Source organism: Polistes fuscatus, unplaced genomic scaffold (assembly GCF_010416935.1).
Source record: "Polistes fuscatus isolate 324 unplaced genomic scaffold, CU_Pfus_HIC Scaffold5, whole genome shotgun sequence".
NCBI lineage: Eukaryota > Metazoa > Arthropoda > Insecta > Hymenoptera > Vespidae > Polistes > Polistes fuscatus.
The window spans coordinates 5,920,158-5,934,280 of NW_025113129.1; the positions used below are offsets into that span (position 1 = coordinate 5,920,158).

At 38.1% G+C, this 14,123-nt stretch overlaps 1 protein-coding gene across 9 annotated transcripts in view; it reads right to left on the minus strand.

Annotated features, from left to right (window-relative positions):
• Positions 1–14,123, minus strand: part of LOC122522451 (dachshund homolog 2) — a 213,124-nt gene that overhangs the window by 99,853 nt on the left and 99,148 nt on the right. For 8 of the 9 annotated variants that reach the window (XR_006305059.1, XM_043643602.1, XM_043643596.1 and 5 more), the window contains 2 exons: positions 6,591–6,819; positions 3,158–3,220 (listed from right to left, as the gene is read on the minus strand). Coding sequence is in view for 8 of the 9 variants with exons in the window: in XM_043643602.1 (XP_043499537.1) it covers positions 3,158–3,220; positions 6,591–6,819 (292 nt within the window). In the remaining variant the exon portion in view is untranslated. The remainder of the gene's footprint in view (positions 1–3,157; positions 3,221–6,590; positions 6,820–14,123) is intronic. The other variant, XM_043643601.1, reaches the window with a different exon arrangement.

The following is a 14,123-nucleotide window of genomic DNA, read 5'->3' on the forward strand; positions in this document are numbered from 1 at the left end:
AGGGATTGAGGAAACGAGCACGTAGCACGAATCGCCCATAACGAGGAGACTCAACTTTATGAATATTATTTTCCAGCAGATGTCCCGGACGATAGGAGCTCGTCGACGTCGCCGACGACGTCGTTCTGGTAATTAATGACGCTTGCTCGAAGAAGAGAAACAGAGAGAGAGAGAAAGAGAAAGAGAGAAAGAGTGAGTTTCATAGCTGGGGTTGCGATCGTTAAGAGAAAGAGAAAGATAGAAGATATGGGAAACCTTGAGAAAGAAAGAAAGAAATAAGGTAAAAGAGAAGAGAAGAAAAAGAAGAAGTGGAAGGGATAGAATTTGGCAAGAGGGTTGCTTCGGCGATAAGAAAATCCAGCTCGGTGAAACCGATGGCAAGTCGACGTTGATGTTGGATGGAGAAGAACGACAATGCGCTTTGAATTATGCTAGAATGACTCGGTAGTTTTAAAGCCAGGAAGCCAACATTAGCGCATTGATACCAGAACGTTCTGGGGGACCATTAATATTACTTACTTTACAGGCTGAATTTTCTCTCTCTCTCTCTCTCTGAACATATAGTCTCTTTCTGTATAATACAAAGTGAGTGAGAGTGTGTGTATATGAGAGAGAGAGAGAGAGAAAGAGAGAGAGAGAGAAATAGGTTTGCGTTGGTCGGAGGGTCGCTCGCGTTTTAACCGGCCGCTTCTATCCGGGGCTCGTAGCTCCGCGTATTCGCGAGTTTACCGCAGAATCAGATTATTATCTCGCGTGTACCCTCTCTTTCTCTCTCTGTCTCTCTCTCTGTTTCTGTCTCTCTCTCTCTCTGAACGCACTTCTCCCGGGAGGCCAGCAGCCACCCAGCTAGAGCCACCCATTGTCACCGTACCCAAGCTGCCATGCCGGCCGGGCTTAACGAGCTAAATTGGGAAATCGATGATGATGTCGCGATTCTCCGTAGTCAAGTTTTTACTTCGCCTCGATTAACGTTCCCAATCCTTTTCTATGCGTAGTCAAGTGTGTCAAACATAACACATGTAAGTAGATGTAATCAGAATTATGAAGAAATTTCTATAAACTATAATTACCCTATTACGATAAAAGAAAGAAAATGAACAGTTTGAGTTTATCTGAGAGAAATAATAAACCACCAACGTATGAAATTCATCGGCTGTATTTTAAACGTTGCTAAAGGAAAAAGATAAACGAGTGATATAACTCTTCCACGAAGAGAAAAGGAAACCTTCTGTCGAGTAAAACGTTTGTCACGTATAAAGTGCTTGGATTAGACTCGACGTGGGATAACAGTCGAAAGAGAAAGAGTATAAGAGAAAGATGAAGAGAAAGTGAGAAAGGATGAGAAAGAAAGAGAGAAAGAGTTGGTCGGTTGAAGAAGAACGGGCAAGCTGTGCCAGTAACTCTCTCTCTCTCTCTCTCTCTCTCTTTCTTTCTTCTCTTCTCCGTGCTTGTAAAATCAAAAGGACAAACAATTAATAACGGCGTTGCCGGCGATTAATCAGAATTTAACTCTCAGTTAAATACTCGGGGGGTTCGTTTCGTGCACGTAGCCTCTTTCCTTCTCTCTCTCTCTCTCTCTCTCTTCTACTCTCTTGGTCCAGTTGAAGAAGGGGAGGAAAAGAGAAAGCTTGAAAGGGGTGAGAGGACGCAGAATAAACAAAGGTTTACATCAGTGTCAGTCGCAACAAGTCCGAATTCGTCTAGGGTTCTCGGCATGAATATTCACGGCTGCTCTCGCTTGTCCGTCCCTTCGAGCCACCCTTCGGTCCTCCGTTTGCCTCAAACCGGCCGTCGATCCACCACCACCACCACCCCCTCCCTACCCACTTGCCATATACGCCAACGCTTCCTCCTCCGTGCCTCCTCGTCCATTTACCACCCCCTGCGATATCCATCGAACGTCGGGGCTACCAGTCAAAGGCCCGAAATCACAATACGCGTTTGTCCGGTTGACGAAGTCAACGCTGGGCGGCTGTTAAAGCAAATAGAATGCGAGGGCTATCGCCACGGGCCTGACGAAAGAGAGAAAAAGAGACAGAGAAAGAGAAAGAGACTGGACACACAGTGGTCATTACCTTTGAATTGGAAATGACGTTTCCAACGTTATCCTCCAGTACCGATTTTCCAAGCTGGTTTTAACGATCTATTTGAATCGCAACCCTCTATCGAAATTCAAACAAACTCAAAGAGAAACATTTTCATTTCCAAAGATCCTTATTCGTTCAATTTCTTGTTGCAAAAACACGTAAGTCTCTTAACCATCAATGATTACTACTACTACTACTACTCCTACAACTACTATTACTTCTTCTTAAGATAAAAGGGAAATCGGCTTAGTGGAGGTTTTAACGCGAACCCTTTCGCCTCGAAGAGAAAATTGCCGAACGGTCGATGAGAGTGTTTCGAGGCCAACCGAATGATTTAATCCCCGAATGATGGACGTTCACGTCGCGACGATGATCTGCGTGCCGTGAAGTGACAAGTGGTTAGGATCACGGGGAAACATCCTGGCTCTGTGTGGTTGGGCTCGTGTGCGCAACGTTACCATCAGGACCAACTCGCGGTTCTCTATTGGTATTTGCTATATCGGTGACTCTCGCTTGCTTTCCATCCAGACCGAAGGAAAGAGGGGTGTGTAGTTTCAGGGGATGTGTAGAGAGACGGAGAGAGAGAGAGAGAGAGAGAGGGATAGAGAGAACCTCGAACCGTACAAATCATGTTGGCATTACCGCGTCAGGCCTCAGGACTCAACCTGTCGTGCGACCGGAAACTCGACGCTTCACGGTAATACTGATTTATCGGAAGTGCAACGGGTTGGTATGCAACGGGTGATGCACAACGCATACGCAATTCAGGGAAGCGCGATTCGACGTTTAGGGGATCTTCCAAAGTAACGAACCCTTTTTTTCTTTCTTTTATATTCCGGGATTGTGCATAGATCGAAAACATTCATCGAAATCGATAACATTCGACTTATAAATCGTCTCGTTAAACTGATCCTGATTTTATATTATTCGTACTGGGATATCCGGTGAATTATTTTTCCTTCGAACGTTTCTTCTTTTTTGTTTGATTAATTTTTTTTGAATTAATTTTCTCTAATAAAGACTATTTGTTTCTGTTTTCTTTGTTCGTATTACTGTGTTTCTAATCCTACCTTTCAAGGTGTTTGACAATGTCTTCATAGGCAGCTCTGCAGTTTTCCCATACCGTCCCGGACCTGTGGAGCACAAAACGCAATACTTCAGGTAAAACAGGATAAAACAGAAAAAACTTTAGTGATAATATTTTCCACAAACGGAATTGGATTTTTCTTGATCAAAAAGTTCTTGATCAAGAGAGGAAAGAGTTTCAAGAAAAAGAAAAAGTTAAAGAAGATGGAAGGGGAAAGTGGAGGAAGATTTTCGACCTACCACCTAATTTTTAAGATAGATATTTTATTTTATTTTATATTTTTTTTTTCTGATTCACAGAGTTGACCGACTCTGTGCCAACACGAATTGGCCCGTTGGTGCTTTGAAGTACGTTGATTAAAAGAGACGTCAGTCTCTTCCACGAAGAAACGAACCTAATTCCAATCCCTAACGACTCGTAGTTCAAGTCAATGAAGAGATACGGCTAATGAGAAAAAACAGTTACAAAAAGATACCATATTACTTGCTATAATATTTGCGGATGAACCACATAAACGAAACACATTTTAACAAGAAGAATCTAACAAATTCGCCTTTAATTTGAAACTATTATACAATAATTTCGATATTATTATTAACCCATAAAAATCGTTACTATAATTTTTTGATGAATTAAATACGATCTTTCATTTAAGATACGCACTCTTCCAATTATTTTTCCCTCTTTCTCTTTTATATTTTTCATCATAAATAAAACTATTCTCCTATTATCTCAATTCGGAATAAAACCCAAAACAAATCAATCCTCGAAGAATCCCAACATCGTTCGCAAAAATATTTAACCCTACGAGCGTCGAGTATTTATTCACAGGAAAATGGATAGCATTGGAAGGGTTTGTAGGAAGGCTGTTCTAAGGGGGGTAAAGGTTGAAGGCGAATGGACAGATGGGAGGACGTGCGTCGAAACTCTCCGTTGAAACTGGTAGAAGAGGATACGAAGTAGAAGGTGACGAAACACGGAGGATGAGGAGGACGAGAAGAGGAGTCCGAGGACAACGATAGGAGAAGCTTCAACTTGTTACGATGTGTATAAGTGTATATACATATACACGTATATATATATGTATATATATATATATGTATATATATATATGTGTGTGTGTGTGTGTGTGTGTGTGTGTGTGATAGTATAGGTTATTTCACGATAGGGTTGCGTTGAATTAATCATATTCCGGTGTTTGTCGTGCCGCCCCCAGACGTAATCCGTCTTACCTCCTGATCTCTGTCTCTTTCTATCTATCCCTCTCTCTCTCTCTCTCTCTCTCTTTCTCTCTCTCTCTCTCTCTCTATCTATCTATCTCTCTTACTCGTTCTGCGATAGATTTGCATTTTAATTAAAAGCAAAGCGCTGAAATCATAATGCGAAACTCACGACGTCGCCTTCGTTATGTTAACCGAGGCCTATGTACAAGAACGATCAAGAAGAACATCTGAATGATCTTCTTTTCAAACATTTTATCATTTGCTTTATTTCTTTTTATTTTTTATTTGAACAAAAATATGTTTTAACGTAATTAAATGAAACGTGAGACGAATGAATAGAAAGATTATCGTTTAGAAAACGGGAAAACATATTTTGATCATCTAACCGTAACGAATGATAAAAAAATGAGCGGTGGTAAAATGTTTGGGCATAATTTGAAATTAATTAGGGATAGTAGGCGAATGTAATCGAAAATTAAGGCGAATCTTGGAAGCTCTAAAGCTTACTAGTGAGATAGAACGAAAGAAAGAAAGGGAGAAAGAGAGAGAGAGAGAAAGGAAAAGGGTGGCTCAGATCTATTAGAAACGCGTTAACAAATGCTGGGATTAGTATCACGTTTAGAAACCCCTTGAGCAAGCGCCCTTAGGATCGACGCGACGTATCTACACAGGATTTCGTCCTTCGGCTTTCGCGCGTCTCGCGATATCTTCTTCCTCTTCCGTTTAGATCGAATAAGCTACGATATTCGTCTTGAGACCGCAACGTACCAAAGATTAACAACTTTGAACTATATCAAAGCTCCAACTAAATGTACTTGAATTAACATTTCTTCTTTTTTAATTTTATTGTATATACAATCTTGTATTTTGTCATTAATTTTAAAAAAAGTAGGAAATATTTGTAATTAAATATCAATGTTAGCTTGTATCAATATTATTGATAAAATCATATTTTCATTAGAATAGTGTATTATTGGCACTCACACACACAAATGATTATTTAAATTAAGTATAATATTTATTTATTTTTCAAAGTACTAATAGAAAAATATTTGAAAATATTGATCGAATAAATAAAATTCTTTTTTTTTATTGTAACAATTGATTCCCCGGACAAAGTTCATCGGATTTAAAAGAGAAATAGAGAAGGGAAAAAGAGTTGATTTCACCTGAATCAGATCGTGTTGTTAAAGAGACGAGAAATCTTCAAATGAACGTGAAAGGAGAATAAGAATGTTAAGAAAGTGAGAGAAGACGTTCTTGGAAGAAATAAGGAAAGAGAAAGAGAGATCAAGCGGTGTCGAGACCCCTTGGATTTCCACGGCTTCGCCGTCTCTTCAAATCCTCTTAAAGTTGTATTCTTTTGGCCTCGCCAGCCCCTCTTGTAAGATCGCGACAGTCCCAACAACGCGAACGCGTCTTTTCTCGGGGCGGGAGGGGCAGGGAGTTCTATTGTGGAAGAAAGTTAAAACAAATCAATCCAATTTCTATTCTATCCCTATTTTTGTCTTCTTTTCAAGTAAACAATTTTAATTCAACTTTTGAATACACTAATGATTGATTTAAATAAATTTTTTAATCGTAAAAAAAAGAAATAAATAATTATACATTATTATTGGATGATTATTGGCCCGTAAAAAGCGAAAATTGTATGCGAAGTTTAATAGTCAGATAAGAGGATTAATAAAATAATAATAATAATAATAATACGAAAGAATATGATCGACCATGAAATGATTTTCTTGTTTTATTCTTTTCTCTTTCTCTCTTTCTCTTTTTTTTTATTCACACACGCACAAACAACGTACTCAGGTGGCTCGTAAAATCCTAACCGATGTTAATGAAAATGTTTCCCGCTGAGACACAGTCGTCGCTTCCGAAATATCGCCTATAGTGTCACGATTACATCTTCCTCTCGTCCCATACACGATAACATTTTAATCCCCTTAAAAACACCACGTGAGCTTGGATCCGAGCGAAAAATCTTTCTCTAACGAGAAATATAATAACACCAATGAGACATCGATTCTTAACACACATAACATGCAAAACGACCAAGTTTTATTAAATTCACAAATGGAGGATCATCGAGACCATTCTCGAGTATAATCCTCTAAATTATATTTATAGATATATATTTAATAAAAACATATATATAAATATATATAGAGAAATGATTGAAATAAAACTGACCTCGCGAGTGCCTCGATGTTGGTCATATTTGGGTTAACCTTGAGGCCTTGCTCGGCACGAGCCTGAGCCTGTGCTTGAAGATGATGGGGCAGACTTGCTGGTGAGAGTATGGCTGTGTGTCCTGCACCTGGGTGTCCTCCCAACTGCATGAATTGCATATGACTGAGGTGTGTGGGTGGATGATTATAGCCGTTCGCCAAAAGCGGTGACTTTTCCATCCTTGGTACATCTGTGAACAGAAAACAAATTATGAAATAACTGTCCTATCCTGCGATCCTTTGTTTTCTGAATTTAAAACTACTTTGTCCTTAAATTAACCAAACTTTTATTACATTATACGATAGAATAGACCATTGACATAAACAAAATACATTTATTTATTCGATCAGTATTTAATAAAATACTTTTTACGATATAAATAATAATTCGTAAGTATTTATAATAAACTTAGGGTTTTATCAGGGTTACATATCGATATTTTTTTTTATACCCAATATTATTTATATCGAATTCTAGTACTTCAGTCTATGAATAGAAAAAAAAATGGAAGGTAGTATAACTCAGGGTAAAAAAGTCGAAGGGAAAACAGGAAAAAAGGAACGAGAAGGACAGAGGGACAAGGTAGAAGGGTGCAAGGGTATCCGGATTTCAGTGAAATCAGGCGAGACGTGAAGCTCGTGGCAAGCCTCGGATAAAGAGCGCTTTCGTAGGCTTGATGGATCGCCGGCCGCTTAACCAAATATCAATCACAACGGCTAGCGCAACGGCAGCTCTCTGCATATAATCTGCGCGTTGATTTGCGTTTGCGACCTCGTCCTCGTCCTCAACCTCAACCTCAACCTCAACCTCAACCTCAAGCTCAAACTCAACCTCGTCCTCGTCCTCGTCCTCGTCCTCCTGCGCGCGTGTTTGCGCATCGACTTAATGGGCTACTCGTGATGGATTTACGTGGCCTCCAGACGAATAACAATTTTCGACTACTCGACAATAATTATTTTCTAAGAATTTATTCTTCCGGTTGAAAACATTTTGCATACATTTTCCTCTCTCTCTCTCTCCCTATATATATATATATATATATATATTTATATATAATATATATATATATATATATTTTTTTTCCTTTCATTATCTTGCAGTAAAATTTGGCATTTCGTTTTTTATATCACGGTATGGTTTATTTTCTTTTTTTCGTGATCTTTAAAAATATCTTTCGTTGACATTACATTTATTTGCATATCGAGAAGTCAAATTTTCAGAGGAGGGAGAAAGTCATTACTATTCTTACGAGTATTATACGGATTTCGATTTTTTTAAGGGACGAAAGAAGATTCGTTGAAGTTAGGCGAGGGGGGTGGGGGAGGAAGTGAGTAAAGCGATAATACATGCACGGTCACGTATTTTGATTGATGGGCTGAAACCTTCGACGCCACGATTCAACCCCGTTTGTCCCGTTGTCCCCAACTTGAAGGCGTAAAAGATCGGCATCGTGGTATACGCCATCGTCATTTGTTGCGACGACGCGTGCCACCGATAAGTTTCTCGTTTATAAGCGCATAACTGCTATCAACGAAACACATTTTCCTTTTCCTTTTTTCCCTTTTACAACACTGCATAACATTTTCTATCAAATATTATATCATTCGTTGTAGGATATAAATTATTGTCAACTTCGATAAAAAAAAAACCTTGAATTAAAAAGGAAGATGATTTTTATTTTCTTTTTTTTTTGTTCTGTTTTCTTTTTGTACAAATTCTGAACCTGAAAGAACAATCATTTGATGTACGTTTAACATTCCTTGCTAATTTTGGTAAGAAATCTTTCCAAATCTTTTCTTGATTACCTCGTTTAGATTTAGGTTCGTTGATCGACCACAGGAAGAAATAAAAGTAGCAATCCTTCCAAGAAAAAGGGTGGTAGAGGAAAGAATAACCGAAATGGTCGATGAAATATTAGACAGGTGAAACTCTTGTCATTTTAAGGTCACGGCCTCTCCTCTCGGTCAAAATAACTCGTGCGAAAAGGAGGAAGATACTACAAGAACGAAGTGTTTTCAAGAAACAAGGAGAAAGAGAAAGGAGAGAAGGAAGAGAAAAGATGATATGCAATACAGAAGAAGAAGAAGAAGAAGAAGAAGAAGAAGAAGAAGAAGATGAAGAAGAAGAAGAAGAAGATGAAGAAGAAGAAGAAGAAGAAGAAGAAGAAAAAGATGAAGAAGAAGAAGAAGAAGAAAGAGAGAAAGAGAGAGTTGGAGGTGCCTATTCATTACAAATTATCTAAATGGCAGTGATTTCGGCGGACCGGCTGGCCGTTTGACGAGTAAGTGGCGGTTTCGTTGTTCAGTGACTGCCATTAATCCAAAGCCGTCTCTTTAAAGTAACTCCAAGGAAGTTGCGATAGCTTTGACAACCACTGTGGGATCCGGCCCATGACCGGCCCCAAAATTGGACTTATTACAACTTATAGAGCGTGATTTGGACGCTCCGCTCAATAACATACATTATCCCTAATCCATATGATTTAATGAAACTCCTCTAAACTCTCCACTTAACCGCGGTACTCTCTCTCTCTCTCTTTCTTCTTTTCTTCTTCTTTAATCATAAAATATACATATACACGTACCTATTGTTACTCTAAACTATACCAACTTTTTGTACATTTGTTTCTTTCTTTTTATCAACCATACGATATATTCGTTGGATGAAGATATTTTTCAGGAAATCACATTGGAAGAAACGACAAATCGATTTTTGTCGATAAAACAAAACTATAAAGTACAATTTGAGGTTAAAGACTGCCCTTCCCCTAGCTTAGCTTTTTTCTCCCACTCCAAGAACACCACAGAAAACTACACCACACCATACCACGCTATAACACAGCACAGCACACCGCAAGCAACTCCTTGCCCCTCCCTCAGCTGATGAGGTGACAACCCATAATTATACGGACCGCTTTCAGTCTGAGCTGACTGCAGTGGCATGCAGAGGAGAGGCCTCCATCATCGTCGCTTCTTCTTCTTCTTTCCATGCTTCTTTCTCTTCCCTTCTCTTCTCTGATTTTCTCTTCTTCTTCTTATATCTCATCCTCTCTTACGTTTCTTCTTCGTTGTCATCTCCGTTGTATTCTCCATCTTGTTTTTCCTTTCATATTCTTCCGTATTTTATATAAGTATATAACTATCAAAGTTCTAAATAATACTTTTCATTTATTTCCAAAACAGCTGTTTTTGACGTATCCGAAAAAATAATCTTCTTAATTGACAATTTCATGTTTTATTTTTTTTTATAATTTATTAACGTAATATCATAACATGTGTATCGATAAAAAAAGATAAAATAAAGAAAATATGAGAATGTAATGAATAATAAGAATAAGAGAAAGAGAAAGAGAGAGTGAGGGAGAGAGAGAGAAGAACAAAAGAATGAATACTTCGAATCATGCCTGTAGGAGAAGAACGACTTCGCAACTTCTTTTCTGGTGTTAATTACAAAACGCGAGAATAAATTGCCAGGCTAAATGAGAGCCGGCTATTTTCTTCTTCTTCTTTTTCTTGTTCTCCTTCTCCTCCTTCACCACCAACACCACCACCACCACCACCTCCATCTCTTCCTCCTTCCATAGCCTCGTCACGTCTTTCTTTCTTCTTCTTCCTTCTTCCTTCATAAGACGAACGGATGAATGGAGGGCGAAGACACCAGTGAAATTTGTTATGCATCTCGAACACGGACTTTTCTACACGGCGAGGATAAGTGCCGGAATGAAGTGGCCTTTTTAAATTACATCCTTGACTCCGAAGGCTTCATTGTCGAAGCTTGCGAATCGACTTCGACCTCGGAATTATTTCTTATCGATTTTATCTTGACAAATAACAGGTATGCAGCATATACATTTCCTACATGAAAGTATCTGGGTCAAAAGATATACATATTTTTTTTCTGACTATTGGGATTAACCAAGATTTGATTGATTTTTAAACAGATCAGATTAATAATTCAAGTAATTAGCAAAGCGTCGAGAAAGTAATACATAAACGAAAAAATAAATTGTTAATAAAGTTTGTTTAGTTGATTCCCTATAATTAATCCCTACGAAATTAAACTATTTAGCCTAAGGTTAAGCGAAGATCTCTTAACTCGAAGTCTGGATGTTTCCTTTCAGCAAAACAATTTCATTCTTTCTTAGTTTTCTTCTTATTTTCTTTTTTCTTTCTTTCTTTTATTTCTCCTCGTTTCTCTTTCTCCCTCTCTCTCTCTCTCTCTCTCTCTCTTTTTCTCTTTTTCCACCCACTCAAATATTTCTCCGTTTACAATGAAAAATTAATACTCTTCCGGTCGGTTGATCTTACTCTCACATCAGTTCTACGTGAAATTATTTGGAAGATCTGCCCTTTGTCGCTAGGCCTACGTACGTACGTTTTATACACTTAAAGCAACTGTCTGTTGAACGTTGGTGTATGTCTAACTCTCACAAACTAGACACTTTCGCTCATTGTTCTTATCAACCGACGAATAAATCGTGCTTCTATCTTTTATCTTTTATTCATTTACATATCCAACATGTAATTTTCATACACTTTATTGTCAAAGAAATATATATCCAGACGATTAAATTATATTATAAAGAACAAACAAATATGTCATTCGACTAATTTACAAAAGTTAGGAATCCTTTTCCTTTCGATAGATAAAAGAATAAAAATGTAAAGCGGGAAATGCATCACCATAAGTTCGTTATTTTCAAAGAAACATTTACATAAATCATTAAATAACAATCTTTCTAATCACCATTCCGAGAAAAAAGCGAACAAAACTGTCACCAGACAAATTTCCAAAAGTAAGGAATCTCTTTCCCTTATCAACAAGTAAAATAAGAGAAAGAAAGCAAAGTTAATCTTGTGACGTAAAAAGGGAAACGATGAGAAAAGGGAATGATCGCTTATACACACGTGTATCACCATAAGCCTAATATTGTTCTCTGTTAGTGCGCACTGGTACATATAAACACAAGACGGGAAACACAGTTTCGCGCAGGAGGAATCCGGTTTTTCAAGTAATCGAGAGTCGAAGCAGTCAGCCAGGCAAGCAAGCAAGCAAGCAAGCAAGCAAGCAAGCAAGCAAGCAAGCAAGCAAGCAAGCAAGCAAGCAAGCGAGCAAGCAAGCAAGCAAGCAAGCAGCTAACCAGTCAGCCGAACGGTCAGGCAGACGGGCAGGAAAGGAAGAAAGGCAGGCAGCCATCGAGGTAGCTCACGAGCTTAACTCCCAACAACACCAACCAGAAGAAGAACTATATATTTCCAAAGAGAAAGAAAGAAAGAAATAATATGGATGCCATAGAATGCATGCATACAACCCCACTTTGCTCCTCCTATGTTCTCGATTTTTTCTCACTTTCCTAGCTCACCACACCCATTCTTCTCTTTATCGAGCTTACTCCTGAGAACTACTCCCTCCATTATTGAGACATAAGAAGACTCTTCTATGCGAGTGCCTAACAACCTAGAGATTTATACATAAAGTGTATACTTACATCTAACAAATCGTGATCTACTTAATGGATTAGGATTCGAAACAATCCAACTATGATCATTTCTGTTTCAATGATTTCGCCATAGATTAAACTCAACAAGATATTTCTAACACGTAATTGGATATAATTTAGAAATGAATTTTTTAAATTAACTATTTTTCTTGTAGGCTTATTGAGACATTGCTGTTCATGCGATCATCTAAAAAAGAAGTTTCAGGAAGCAGGAAGTAAAGATAGAATGACAATAACTGAAGAGTTTCCTTCTTTTCTTTCTCTCCTTCTCTCTCTCGCTCTCGCACTCTCTATCTTCCTCTTTCATTTTGAAGAGTGAAAGAAAGAGATCCAATATTTGTTCTTGGTGAGTCTCCACAAGCATCATCCGTGTGTAGTAAACCCTTTGATATATAGTCGAAGCATTTTAGAGTTCTGTCAGCCACGCCCACAATCAACCGTGGTATTATTTACACTCCTTGTGGGCTCGAAATCGTTTCTCTCTTTCTCTTTTCCCTTTCTATTCTAACTTTTATTATATCTCTTGCGTCTGGCACTGTGCGAAATGCCTTTTCTTCCTCATCAACCGTTCCCGTCATCGAAGTCACCGTCTACGTTTTGATATCAACATACCGACCCTTTGTTCTATTCTTCTTCTTTTTCTTTTTTTTCTACTCATTAGAATATCTAACTTCGATAAATGCGTTCGAATAAACGAGTAAGATGATTATGCTTCTTCTTATATTATTTAAAATAAGAATTTCTTTTTTTTGGCTTCGTTTAAGTAAAAAAAATTCAAATCGCATTACGTCGATCTTTCTAAACGTTTTATAGCACATTATTATACGTTCCAACGAAATCCTTAAAAACCATCATTCCTCCGCGAGCATGATTCTTTTTCATTCTATTTTCTAAATTAGACGGATCGATCGCGGCAGTATCTATTTTCAGATATAAGAGAAAGAATGAAAGAGAGAAAGAGAAAGAAAAAAAGAAAGAGAGAGAGAGAGAAAGAGAGAGAATTCGTGTGTGTGTGTTGCCTTAGGGCCGGATATGATTTCGGGGTTGGTTTCTTCCTCTTTCTCGTTCTTTATTTTTACTCGATCAACCAAGAGAAAAATTCGTGACGATTCTTCTCCACCTCTTCTTCTTCTTCTTCTTCTTCTTCATCTTCTTCTTCTCCCTCTCCTGTGATCTTCGATCCTTCTATCTAAGATGCTACGAGACCCATCAGATCCATGCAAATTTTCTTCCTCCGACATTTCGAACTTGTTCTCTTCTCTTTGCCTTGGCAATCTTACAAATTATTGATATTAATCTATTACGTGGGAACACGATATCTGAGTTTGGTTGGACCTATCGCTCTTGGCCCAAGAAGGATTTCGTCTGATTTATAATACTTTGAACAATGGAGAATAAAATGAAAGAAGAAAAAAAAAAGAAAGAGAGAGAGAGAGAGAGAGAGAGAGAGAGAGTAATAGAAAAAGGAAAATAAAAACAAACATTAAATATTAATGGGGTAAAAAGATTAATATACGAATGTTTGGAGTGATTAATTTAACAACAACTACTCAAATATACCTGTACCTTCTTATCAACGTAATAAATTAATCAGAATGTTAAAAAAAGGAAAAAAAAAGAAATAAAAAATAAAAGCATTATAAATGTAAAAAGGAAGTAGAACACACGCGAGAAGATTACGAAGCAGATCTCAAAACGTGGAATGAGCGCGTTCATGTGCTTCTAGCTGGCATCGAACGATTTTCGTTTTGGGAGATGATCGTACGCCTCGACGAAAAATCGATGCCTCGTCTAATCTCGAAGGTAAATCTTTCCCGTGGGCTAATCAAAAGCGAGGATCGAACGAGGGTAGCGTGTTTCCGAAGCATCTGCCCGTTCCTGCGAGAAAGTACAATCTACTATACTGAATTGAAATTGTCCGAAGGATCTTTCGTGATCCATCCACAAAATTCAACTTAACAATACGGTCAATACTTTTTCCATTCAAGTAGTTT